Genomic DNA, 13,811 nt, shown 5'->3' with positions numbered 1-13,811 from the left:
TTAAAAGCTGTGATAAACAAAATGAAAGTTTACCGCAGCATCTCCACCACCTGGGGCTGCTTAATTATCAGCTGATGGAGATTCACCATCATACCTGCTGCCTCATTTGCCACCTGCACTCCATTTAAACAGATTTCGCTGCTACTGCAATGTGCAACAAGCAGCATGCCAGCTTGACCAAATGCTGCGCAGCCAAAGAGACCAAAAAGGCATGTATCTTGGGCAACACCTGCTTAACTGACAGGTGTCGTAGCCTATCACACTCAGCTGTATTTTTGCGGCTTGCTCATCCCACCTAATCTCCTCTAACCCACCCCCTCCCCTTCGACCAATTTAGGATTCTTTGGCTCTAGTAGCTGGCACCAATGGCACTGAGCTGTAAACAGGCTTCAAACATGTTATGCTACAGTTATGAGATAAGGAATCAAAACTAAATAAACTGAAACTGATGGCACTTACGGGACAACAGAGAGTTCCTGGAAACAATAACCACTAACCAATCATAAAATCTTAGTTTATAAATGTCAAATCTTAGTTTAAACCTTTAAACCATAAATTCTTTTCCCACATTTCAAGACAAACAATTTAGTGATTAAATGGGCTCCATGGGAAAAAATTTGTATCCTGTCTAAAGAGAGAGCAGAGAGAGGTGGAAACACTACAGCACGCGAGGATAACCAACAGATAACTAAGCCTGGGAAACAAACAGCAACCAATCAAAAGAGTGACAACCAGAGAGGCAGAAATTTAGTCTGTAGGAAAGAGACACAGACTGAGGTGAACTGCGAGTGAGAACCAGAGACACAATTGAGAGCTGCAGAAAGAAGTAAGACAGTACAAGATGAGAGAAATAGGAGGGGAGAGTGGAGTGGTTGGTGTCCGAGAATGCAATGAAGTGGGGGAGGCAGCAGTGGAATCCTGTGGATGAGGTTACATACATGCCCGGAGTGATTAGGAGGCTTTGGCTGCTCTGCTTGTGTGAACTGTGACTTTGACCCCTCACTCTCCATGCAACATCCTCCCTGCTATTTATTCTACTACGTGCAACAATAATAGGAGTATGAGCTCAACCTGCGGTCAAGGCGGCAAGATGTGTGAAAACCAGAATATGTACGAACCCCCCACAGCTGCCCGCCTCACATTTTCTGTTAAGTTACAGACTGGGTGAGAAAAATGTTTGAAACTGCTCGTGTGGAAAATCAGAGGTGTTAAAGTAGACAGCGGGAGAGCAGATAATGTTTAACGGCTTTAGTAATATTAGATGTAGCACCCAAATGTTTTATCATAATAACAGATACAGGAGAGGGAGAAGATACAGGGATGAGAGTGTTTTTCTTGAACAATTCTTTGTATCTGAAATCATTCCAGAGTTTGAAGACACAGGTACATGGGATGGGCTCATATTGCATAACGACTCATATTGTTCCTCTGTTCCTTTTTTCAAATGCCAAGATACAATTTATAGTTCGTTTGAAGTTTAAAGATGCAATAACTGATTTTTTTGCCCCTTGGGGAACAGTGGGAGCAAACCACATTGACATATTATCACCTTAGAAAGTTGTTTTGACTATTATATTAGCAAACTGTTGCCTTTTGTATCCTACAGACATTGTGGTACATTAGCTTTCATTTAGGATTGTGTTTGTGTCCATCAGTTGTATCTCGCTTTTTAACCACTGGCGGCTAGCGACTGGCAACACTGAACCAAGACATTTAAGTTACAGCTGATAAAACCAAAACAAAGAGCTGAAAGATGCTAAAAACCTTGCAGCACTGAAGGGAGCTGCAGAGCTGGGAGCTAATTCTCTGAAGGTTCATCACTATGTTCGATACCTATGATACACCTACCTACACCTACTCATTTGTTTTGTAATATAAAAATATTGATTAGAGCAGCTTTAAATTTAAGAGTTAAGAGTATTTGATTGATATTTATTAATTCATTTGCTGATTGTTTTTCTTAATTAATTATGTAGTACATGAACTGTCAGAAAACAATTTCCAATTTCCTAGAGCCGACATTGACATTTTCTTGTGTCTATAATTGTCTAAGTATATTGACAATGTCAATGTCACAATGTTCTGTTTTTATCCTGTTTACTATCACAAACAATAAAGAAAAGCAGAACATCCTCACAATTGAGAAGCTGGAGCCAGAAAGAGTTTGGCATTGAGAAATTATTATAAATGGAAGGGGATTGATTTTCTTTAATCCATTTCAGCACTGAAATTAAACAATTGTAATGTTCTTTTAAAGCAAGTCGTGCACTGAAAAGTAAAACTTTTTTTTTTTTTGCCAAGAAAATAACCAGGTTCTGTCAAGTTTGCACAATTGGTGGCAGCAGAACAGGAGAGCAGAAAAGCTGAGGGTGGACAGGCCAGAGCTTGGTGCTCGTCATACAAATAAACCTCACTGTTTTTGTTACAGACTCACTCATTAAAATATTCTACCCTATTGATTCTGGAAAACTTACTGCCCTTTGGTTTTCAAATATTAGCAAATGGAGATCATGATGTTCACATATTAGCTCTATAACTGAACTACTGTACTTGTCCTCTTTGACTAGTTGAAATCCTGCCAGACGACCCTGCTGTAACAATAGTAAAAAAAAATTTGGAACGCGGCCCATCCTCCAGCTCTCCCAGCAGTAGCACGACACACTGAACTATACATAGGCGACAACTGAATAATGCCATAATCACAGCAGTACAGCGAGTACAGTAGTTATCCTCTTACTGATGTTTAAGGTGACCCTAAGCTTTACATTCACCACAGTACACTTAAATCAGGGGTTAAAATTATAAATTGCTTCAGAGGATTACCCAATTACATAAAAAAAACAACTGTCAGTCATAATTTAGACACATCAAAGCATATCCATCCACAGAGCAATCCTCTGACTCATTCTGCCAAAAATGGCTGGATTCCAGGAAGGCAGCGCACCTCACAGCTAAGATAAATCCCTGGAAGCACAGGAGGGCAGCCATGCAGGGTTTGCTACAATTATCATGGCAAGTGTTGACTTAAGTGTTTGCTCATATTCCTTGGCAACAGTGCGGCTACTCATTATCCAAATAGGCATCACCTGGAGTTCCACCTTCTCTCTCTGAACAATAGCTCTTACAACTAAACTCTCCCTGTCTGCGTAGATCTCTGACACGCAGTTGGTTTTCCAGTCCTATCCAGCTAAGCAGCATTAAACACCTCTGGTACTGACCTGGCAAAACTGGCCGCAGTCCAAAGGGGCCTCTGGTGGGGGAGATGCCCCTGACGATGCAGTCGAATAGAAAGCTGATCTGCTCGCTCTCAGCAGATGCGAGCAGAAAAACACCGGCCCCTGTAGAAAGCAGACTGTATTAGTGTCATGTTACTTTTTGCAGCACTGAAATGTAAACTGCCAGGCCAAATAGACTGTAATTGGTAAAAATTTTATTCAAGTTATCACAAGATTGGGTAGATATCATTTCAAGTTCTTCAATAATAGTGTCGATATGGATGATATCTGGTAGGGCTTCAACAAAAGATTATTTTCATCATTCTTTGTTTGCTCTTTAAATGACTAAAAATAGTGAAAAATGTTCAGTGCAATTTCTAAAGCCCAAGTGATTTTCTGTCTATCATCTAATCATTGCTTCCAAACCAATACTTTTTTTAATTTAACAAAAGCAGCCAACAAAAACTGTGCCTAAATAAAATACAGTCTAAAAATGGCAAAACAGCATTTATTGCTAACTTTTTGTCATTCATAATGAGGTTCGATACCCTGCCCTGGTCATGGTTGCTGTTAAACATTTCATAAAGTCTAAAACAATCTAATTTCCTTTTTATGGCTCCTATTTCATCTATCGTATTGATGTAGACTGTCATCAAGGAGGATATAATGATGCAGAGGTCAGAGGTCATGCTCTCCAGAGGTCTCTTGACCTCCCCCTCTGACAATGCAACTGGCTGTCCATTACAAGGTGTCACCAATAAAGGGTCGTTGTGTCGCCTTGTTCCTGAGACCACCCATGTCAAGGCTGGTCTCAATCACATTCCCAACACCCCCCTGGCCGTGAGGGGGGTCAAAGGTCAGCAAGCAGAGTCTGTGCAGGTGTCTGCACTAGTTGGAACGGAAGATGTATTGCCTGCTTAGCATTCTTATGATATGGATCTTATTAAGATCAGAGATGTATCTGTGGCACAAGAACAACTCAGGTCAGAATCAGACGCTCTAACTTCATACCTTTTCTTTTTGTGAGGATACACATCTACAGACATCGAGCTTTTGATAGCAGGTGAGTGAACATGAGGTGTACTGCCAATGGCTACAGTATAAAACAACAAAGAATAGGTGGCAGAGCTTGTCGAGTTTACAACATGAAGAAGATTCTGTGTAGAAACAAAACAATTCAAGTGGCCCCTTCTGGTCTCTCCTCTAAAAAGTGATAAAAACACAGCATCCGTACAAAGTAGCAACACTTATTAAATCGTGTTCACTAAGTGTAAATTAGCTTGAATCTTTACAGGCTCTGAGGGAAAAGGCTGGCCTTTATTTTTACAGCAGCAAAGTCATCCAAGTACACAAACATTAAAAGGGATAGTTTTGTTGTCACAACAAACTTGTACTATTCTTTCTCTTCACATGTGAGACAAGCTCAGAGACGTCTATAAAACCAGTGGCAGCTTCTCTCAGAGCCGCTAAATGATATTTTCACCAGGTAGTCACTAACTTTGTCGGCCATTTAGGCTGGACAGGGAGCGTGCAGCAGGTTTTTTAAAGCTCCATCACCTAAGACAGCTGCCTGTTGTGACTGCAAACAAGGATGATGAATGAGTCAGTGGGAGTGAACCAAAACACTAATGGTGAGGGCCCAAAACCCAAAACAATGAGCAGGAAAAAAATAATTCTCTGTGGCTTTGTCACAATTAAAAAAACCTAGTATATGGCTGGACGGCGTATGGTTCATGTGTGAGATTGAGGACGTAGTTGAAAACTGTTGTGGGACCTGTAAACAACTGCATTCTGCCTAGTGTCAGATCTTTAGACTAGGAAATGTTTGGCATTTTCACTTGAATGGCTATTCAATGATCTAGTCTTATATTCTAGTTTTCTAGAGTTTGTTCAGTTTCTCGTTAAAATTTTAGTTATGTATCTTTTTATTATTCCATTTTCCTAACTATGTGGTCTTTGTTTTATTGGGATTATTAAAAGCATCTGCTTCACTGATTTTTCAACTTGTTGATCATTTTTCTGTCAATCATCCGTCTGATCAATTTAGCACCAATATCAAGTGTTTTATACAGGGCTACAACTGAGAACATGAAAGCATCAAATGTTTGCTATTTTTGCTTAAAAACTACTAAACTGATTATCATAATGGTTTTAATTTTCTATTGATCGACTAAGCGATTTATCTAATCCATCTAGTTTTATAGAACCGTACGTACACATTATATACACATAAATCCAGCATTTCCTGCTGAAAAACTATAAACACTGAGGTGAACTATCAAGCAGGACGTGGACAAAAGGTCGGACGGTCCAACATCGTTACACCACCTCTCCTTCTGCTTTGGATAAACTGTGCTGGGAGATTACATGTCGCAGGAATGCACGCCCTTCAACACACAAACATTTGAATGCACCTTAGCATTCACTAATTTCCTTTCAAATTTGCCTTTTTTTTTTAATATGAAACTAACTAGTGATGTCTGACCTTCTTCACATTACGTGGGTGTCACTGCTGAAGAGTTAATGGAGCTAAATAAATCACAAATCACATTCTCAAGTGTCATGTTTCCATCGCGTGTCCGAAACGCTCTGATGTCTCTGGTGTTCCCTTCGAGTCGGTGTCGGCCCCCTCCAGGTGTTGACATACACTCATCTCTTTAATGGTTTCGTGCCTATTCCCAGCTGTGGTTTACCTTATCGCAGCGACGCACACACACAGCTTATGAGTGTTATATCTGAGCTCAGAAATAACTCATATTCCTCAAAAACAGCTTCTGTGCAGTGACATGATGGTGAATTTTGGGCGTAGCAGGGATGATCCTGCACAGACTGAATTATTTCCTCCAGCAGGTTTCTTTTTGCCATGAAGCAGCTGTTTTACTTTTCACCAAGTCAGAGGACAAAAGACGACCAACAAATGAGAACAGGTGAAAAACTTTACTGCCTTTTACATCATATTCTCTACAATACTAGGCCACACAAATCATATCAACAGTAAGAGCCCACTATTCAAATTTTATAAGTAATAGTTGGACTCACACTACACATGGCCGAAAGTATGTGGACGCCCAAATACCACATCCATATGTGACTTTTGAATCTCATTTTTCCATAACCATGGACATTAATATGTTGCCATGACAGTCTTTACTCATCTGATAAGGCTCTAGGGGCATTTTGAACAAAAAAAAGTTTGGGAGACACTCGTCTAAATTATCACTGTAGACTGTAGCATTTAAGATCTCCCCCTCATTGAAACTTAGTGGAACCATGAAAAACAGCCCTGGACAAAAGTGACTGGGTCTCCAGATACTTTTGGCCATATGGTGAAGCAAGGCAAAGCTGGGAAATGAAAGCAGGAAACTCCAAATGGCTCTTCCATTAGCCACCAAACACTTCCTCAACTCTGAATTGAAGACTAATGTGAAAAACTGAAAACCAGTATTCCGGTGCAACAAAATTAAACAACAGCTGGAGCAGAAGGAGTAAGTTACAGGCCATTAGCTGCCCTATAAATGTTACAATCACACACTTTTCAGATACGAGGCAGTTAAACAAGAACCTATTGAAGATCCTACAATCCGCTCAAGACGACATCTGCACATCTCACCCTTCTGGCAGCGATAAAACACATGTGAAGGCTCTTTTCTCTTTGTGTCATAAAACTCCATTGAGCATCTTTCTTAATGTGTCCGCCTGAGGGAGGCCAGATGTATGAGCAGATAGAGAGGGAAACGCATCCAGTGACTCAGTTCAACCCACTAATCCTAACGCTGACACTGATGTTTTCCGTGCTGAGAGATGCCAGTTGGAAGTGGGAAGCGTTGCATGAAGGAATCAGCCCCGAAACATCCGGGACGGCATGATGATTTAAATCCATCAAATACACTGAGGAATGAACTAAAATCAAAAGGAGCTACATTTATTATGGTTAACAGCTTCTCTAAAGGCGCACCAAAGGATTTAAACTATGACTATTATAAATATAATCCCACAAACATGTATCCAGAATGTGACAGAGCCTCCTGAATAGCTTTGTGTTCTTGGTTGGTCCCTTCATGAATCACATTCATTTGTCCACACTTGATCAATTATTCATCGCCAATACATTACAGACAACAACGGCGTGATCAAAACCCTCCAGTTATTACTGCACTGCAGTTTCATCCAGACAACTTAAAAACAGGCCTTGAAGTAAAATGAGCTGCAGCTGGAATGATCAATTTTCTCTGGGCTGCTGGACCAAAAGATTGTTTCTGCAGACTATTTACTGTTGCAGCCACAAGGGAAAAAAAAGTTTTATATTTTTTACAAACCACATTAGCAAAATGAAGACAGAACAGCTTAATTACCAATAATAAAGACTCAAACTTAGAAGACAGAATCCCTCTCCCTCCTCTGACTGGCTGTAAAGCATGTTTTTAATTCACAGTTGCACATGTCATTATTGTACTGGGACAGTCATTGTACTAGGAAGGAGGCTCTCTCCACAGACACTGTTGAGTGAAAGGCAGAAATGAATCATCTCAAATCACAGCCAGTGATTAATTGCTCTATTTGAGATAGACATAAGGAAAACACGGCTCATAACATGATTTAATGAGCTATTAGCCTCTAATGATGTGACCCGGTTTCACTGCAGAGACATTATTGCCATGAGAAGATGAAGACAGTGATTAATGTGGTTGTACTGAGACGCTGTTTGCCTTTTCTTAACATCAAATTTTATTCGTTTCATTTGCACTGTGTATGGAATAAATTTTTGTGCTCTCTCACATTTTTTTTATTTCAGCCTTGATATTATATATTTTCCTGTCCATGTACTAAATGTATATTGCTCATTAATCTTAAAAAATGTTTTACAGTTCCTTTAGTTCCCCTCATTCCCAGACACAACTGTGCTGTTTCAGCCTTACAACCAATTATCTCGATGCTTTGAAGAACCATCTGCCAAACACAAAATATAATTTTATGGAGCCACACATTAGCTAAATGGCCAGTTAACCCAAACTAACACATCCAGATGTAAGATAAAGATAACAATATGAAGAGCAATGAACTTACAGTAGCCACATCTTGTTCCTCCTTCAAACACAAATCCATTGGGTACAGGTCCATATCTGCGCAGGTCTGGAAGGTTCCAGTGGCCGATGATAACAGGAGGGACGTCCCGCGACAGAGCCAGTAAGTTGTTGCACAAATGGAGAGCCGCAGGTCCGCTCTCCAACTTGGTCCCTGGTAAGACTGCAACACTGAATCTGTGAACTGAGCAAACAGAGAAACTGGTAAAGCACTAAAGAAAAGACTAACTCTTAGAACTTCCAGTATAATCCAACAATTGAATACAACTGCTTCAGTTGAGGGACTGGCATCTTAATAGATGAGCCTCAATAAGCACAAGAAGAACCTAAAGTTTGTTTTAAACAATTGACATTCACTGTAATGAGGTGTGCAGGAAAGAAAAATACAGAAATGGACAATGTAGCAAGAAAAACTCATGACTTAGAAACTGGTTTTCACAACATACACATCTCATATGGGAAACATACATATACGCAGCACGGACAACCATGTATCTTTATATGTACTTATACACATATCCACATGAATACAAATATAAACATGCATACACAGAAAGATCAGTGAGCTATCTTTTTGGGGATGCTATGACAAATGGGATGTTTGTTTGATTTCATGCCAGGAGTTAGATGAGAAGATTGATACCACTTCCATGTGTGTTCAGTAAACATGAAGCTAGAGCCAGCATCTGCTTAGCTTAGCTTAACATAAACACTGGAAACAGGGAAAAACAGCTAGCCTGGCTCTGTCCAATGGTTGCGTGTCAACAAAACAGTGACAAGTTCCTTCTACACTGGTACTTGTACAGATTAAACAAACATGATACCACATGTAATTCAGTGAGCTTTAGAAGCGCTGGTAGGCAGATATTTTGACATCTGGACAGAGCCAGGCTATCTTTTTATCTGTGTTTCCAGTTTTTATGCTAAGCTAACCAACTTGTGGTTGTTGTCATCCAAATCTTAGTGAGAAAACAAATGACTGCTTTTTTTTCCAAAATGTCAACCCAGCACTGGAGTGAGCATCATTATACTGATGTCGGTCAGAATCAGGTTGAAAATAACTTGAGTAACACTTTGCAGGGCGTAGAAAACTCTTATTTCAGCATGGATTCAATTTCATTCAGCATAAAAGAAGAAACAGCTGCAGACAAACGATGAAATCAGCAAGCCGAGCGATGAACACAACAGGCTCAGATCTAAAGCCCAGCGCAATCAATCAAAGCCTGTCATAAACATCTGTGTATGGTTGCTAATTGGATATGAATTTAGACTTAAGTATAACAAAGTTTGACAAAGCTTTAGTGCTTTGTTTCCGTCTGTGTGATTGTGGAATTTCATTCAAAGCATATGTGGAGTTCCCCAGCAGCACTCAGTTAAAAGACTTTTTACTGCCCTGAGCAAACTTGGCCAGGTGAGATTGATGGAGGCGATGATGAGGAAATGTCGGCCAGCTGCGTCACGTCATCACTCAGGTTAAGAAAGATTCATATGGTGTCACAGAAGGCAACAAAAGCTCTGCGCACAGGCTGGCAGGTGACATTTCTGCTGGTTTGGACACACTCCACTCACTCTGTGGCATAAAGCAGCAGGCCACCCACACACATACACACTGACAACACACACTTTTATCTAACTCTCAACACACATGCAAGCCTGAACAGACACAGGTGCATCTATAAAAACAGGCACGCACGGATATTTTAACATAAACAAATGCCAAATTAAGCACGATGTTCTCTTCCACACAATCAGGTCTTGTAACACGTCATTAGTGTCTGCTTTAAAATTCAGCTGAACTCCTGCCACCAGCTGAACAGTCCAGCACTATTATTAGCCCCCATTTGTTTATAAATTATATAACTCATGTAATAGATCCTCACAGTAGACTATATACATGTCAATGAGTGTCTGCACTTGGCTACAAATTAAGACTTATTTCTCAGAAATAAGTCAGAAATTTGTTTTGGGTAGAAAGACAAAGCAGAACGATGTGACAGGATGATGACACATGGACAGTTGGTGACCCGAATGTCTAATATATCAATATTGTAAATTTTCAATTTGATCGCACGGCTCTATCAAACCAAACAGAAGAAAAACTTCTGTCGACCCACTGATGCACTGAGCACAGCCTGCATCTGCAAAGCAGACAACACTGCAGAATCATTCATAACCTCAAAACAAACAACTACGTCAACATCTAACTGCATCTTGCTGAGTCAAAAAACATAAATATTGATTAATAATTGGCTGCAGATGCAACTCTCTGTCATTATGAGACCTAGCAGTTACTTTTGATCAGTGTACAAGTCTTAAACAACATATCAAGCCACTGTCTTGCTCTTGTTTTTCTGACTTCAAAATATTTCTGAATTATCCCCTTGTCTATCACACCTTCACTTACAGTAAATTATTCATGCCTTTGTTTCATCGTGACTGGACTTCTCTACAATGTTGTTCTCTCACTTCAATAAATCATCAGTGAAGAAACTGATGCTTCTCCAAAGTGCTGCAGCATCTTAATCCCGTGTCTTGCCTTAATTTCACTTTCTGCTGGTCAAGTGTCAAAGCACATTCAAGATCCTGCTGATCACCTTTAAGGCTTTCATAAATCAAGCTCTTGGGTGCATGACAGGACTGTTAAGGTCAACTGACCAGAGCCCACTGACAATATGGTGACACAGTCTTGCTGCTGTGGCCAAGAGGCTGCAGAATATATTAAAGGTGGGTTTTATTAATGCGCATTTTCAAATTGGAAACGCATCAAAAATGTTTTCACCCTTGGCTGAGATGGAGAAGTCGATGATTCGACAAAAGCAAAATGCACCAAATTGCAAAGGAAACAGACTTAGCGAACAAATCATAAGGTACACGCAGCATGATGACACTGAAAGATGAAAACATCAGATTTGTATGGAGTGATAATAAGACTTATGTTCCTTAAATTGTTACATGAAACAAACATAAAAGCCACATTTCCACCAATTTCTACACCATTTTTAATCATTTGCAGCTTGACTGGCGCTCTTTTAATTTAATCCAATTCTTTTTCCAAATTTGTTGAAATTTGATTAACTGCCTAAAGACATTAGGTCCACCAGTAATGTAGCCCATTTTAAACTGCATTTGAAAACATTCTTATACAGGCTGTGCGCAGTGACACTTACTTGTTACCCCTTGTACTTGTGAACTTTGGATCTCTTTCCTTTCAAAGATGCAAACTTTCGCTTGTGGTTTTCACAGGTTTGGCAAATGACAGGGCACTTTTCTTTGACTGCGGTGAATTTCAAAACACTGAAACCTGCCAGCATGATGGATGAACTCATCTGGTTGTTGAGAATTGCTTAAACTACAGCACAGTGAGGTCAAATATGATGCTATTTTGTGATACAACCGAGGAACAAAACACTGGAGTAAAAGCAACAACAGATTTTCTCACCCTCCCCGAGGCTGTATCGTAGGCGGGCGTCCCACGCCTGCAGAGCCTCCCTGCTGTCGAAACCCAGTAGCACAGTCTGGTTCAGGCAGAGGATGACCAGAGTAAAAGCCACACCTTCATACCACTGTCCCACTTCCAGGCCGCAGATCTCCTCCAAGGTGACACTGGCTCTCTCCTTGTTGCCCTGTGCTTTCTCGGACTTGTCTTTAAAAACCAGCAGCACGAGGCAGTCTGGAGGAGTCAGAGTTAATATGAGACATGACAAAGACAGTTTAAGATAGAGATTACTTGACTGCATTTAACATCACAGTTTTGTACAACTTTAAACTTACAACTCTTCCCTAAAAATAACTAGAAAGCTGAAATCCATAATTAATTCCCAAAGTCCATGTCAAATACTAATAAGATGTGTTCTGACACACAGTAGGTGCTGCAGTGTCCTCTAGTCTTTTGGCACCTTCAAACAATTAGTGTCAACTGACAAAACAAGGCTGTGTGTGTGTGTGTGTGTGTGTGTGTGTGTGTGTGTGTCTGTGCATCACTCTCCTTCACACGAACACACCTCTTAACACACATAACTGAGGGCTGAGAACAGGCAGCTGTGATAACACTGACATCAAAGATCTGAGGAGGAGCAGCCCTCAACCTCAGTCTAACCTGTGGAGCATGTTAAGCCGTCCAGCACCAGATATCCAAAGAAACTTTTCTGTGGCGCAGTGTAATGCAATACACTTCATCACTCTGTTGAAGCCCAGTTGCTTATTCATTAAAAAAAACACACAGGCCAGGGGTAATTGATAAATTCAAGGGTTTAGATAACCTGAAACTCTATTTCAGGCAACCTGAAGCCTCCTCAGTAAATGTGACTAAATAGCAAGTCCAGATTCACTAAGTGCACATTCATGATGCATCTAAAAATACAGTGAGGTTCAGACTATCAGTCTTTAGCACATTAACTTTGACGATGGGGTCAAATTAGGGTCAGTAAGATTTTATAAGTGTGTGAAATGATGCTCATTTAAAAACTGGCCTGCATGAACCCTTGTACACATAAAACAGTAAAAACCATGTCAAAATGACACTTCTGCATGTATTACATCAACAGTGAGGCTGCACAAAGACAAAACTACCTCTGAGGAACATCTGAGCACAGATTCAAAGCTGAATGAATACTGTTAAACTTCCAAGTTCCCACACTGACACAAATGAACACACATTTAAGATACCAGTATGAATTGTGGCCCTGCATTTACAACCCAAATCAAGGCCAAAATTTGACCTAAAAAGTCACTTTCTTTAATTTACCTGCACATGCTGCCGAGAACCTGCAGTCAGACATTCGGCTCTTATTTTCTAAGTCTTTGTGTTACCTCGCTGGATGGACATTACATTGCATGTCTTTCCTACACATTCAAAAGCTTGAAGTTTTGTCCCAGGCTCATAGACACCCTCAGGTTTGTGAATATTACTTCACAAGCGCTAAGTCTCTCTGACACACAGACCAGGCCCGTGTTCTGTATCAATACAAACCAGGGAGGTCCATGAAAACACACGCAGGGCAGCACCTGATATGTTCAACTTATCTTCCTCCATTGTGGCGCAGCTGAAGTGCGTAATCATTAATCTACCTACACACCGCGCGACATTTTCACGTGAGGTTAATGGTAGCTTAGTTAGAAACTAATGTGAAATGTGTCAGACTGACCGGTAAACATCGATTTTTTTTTTTACCTGCTACAGGCGACGGCTTGCGAAGGACGAGCCACCTAGTTTTCCACTGTAAGAGAGCAAAACAAACTTTTTAAGCACAGATACAAGTGCGCCGAAGTACTTCTGCCATGTCCGTCAGCAAATTTAGTCAAGCTAAACACCTTTTTTCCATCTCTGAGTCTGGCATATCCCTCCACGACAACAGAATCCGTCATCTTCAGTCATAGTTCCTGACAGCTGCAGAGTCGCTGCCTGAATGAGGGGTCACTTTCAAAATAGCTGCTCTCTCTGCTTGTGGGGCTCAAACTCGCCCCCAGCAAGGCACATGGAAAATGGCATGACCAGAGTCTGTCTGTCTGTCTGTCT

The 13,811-nt window shown here is 40.6% G+C and overlaps 1 protein-coding gene across 1 annotated transcript in view; it reads right to left on the bottom strand.

Moving 5' to 3' along the window:
• LOC111233003 (protein Dok-7-like) overlaps positions 1–13,660 on the bottom strand; it is a 39,914-nt gene extending 26,254 nt beyond the window's left edge. The window contains exons 1-5 of the mRNA XM_022760728.1: positions 13,607–13,660; positions 13,467–13,512; positions 11,736–11,966; positions 8,280–8,480; positions 3,219–3,338 (exon numbers count right to left, since the gene is read on the bottom strand). Of these exons, the coding sequence (XP_022616449.1) occupies positions 3,219–3,338; positions 8,280–8,480; positions 11,736–11,966; positions 13,467–13,512; positions 13,607–13,660 (652 nt within the window). The remainder of the gene's footprint in view (positions 1–3,218; positions 3,339–8,279; positions 8,481–11,735; positions 11,967–13,466; positions 13,513–13,606) is intronic.
• Between the last annotated feature and the right edge of the window lie 151 nt (positions 13,661–13,811).

The sequence above is a fragment of the Seriola dumerili genome, unplaced genomic scaffold, assembly GCF_002260705.1.
Source record: "Seriola dumerili isolate Sdu_G_001 unplaced genomic scaffold, Sdu_1.0 BDQW01000362.1, whole genome shotgun sequence".
Lineage (NCBI taxonomy): Eukaryota > Metazoa > Chordata > Actinopteri > Carangiformes > Carangidae > Seriola > Seriola dumerili.
Note: the sequence above shows the minus strand (reverse complement) of the source record. Positions and strands in the feature narration are given on the sequence as shown.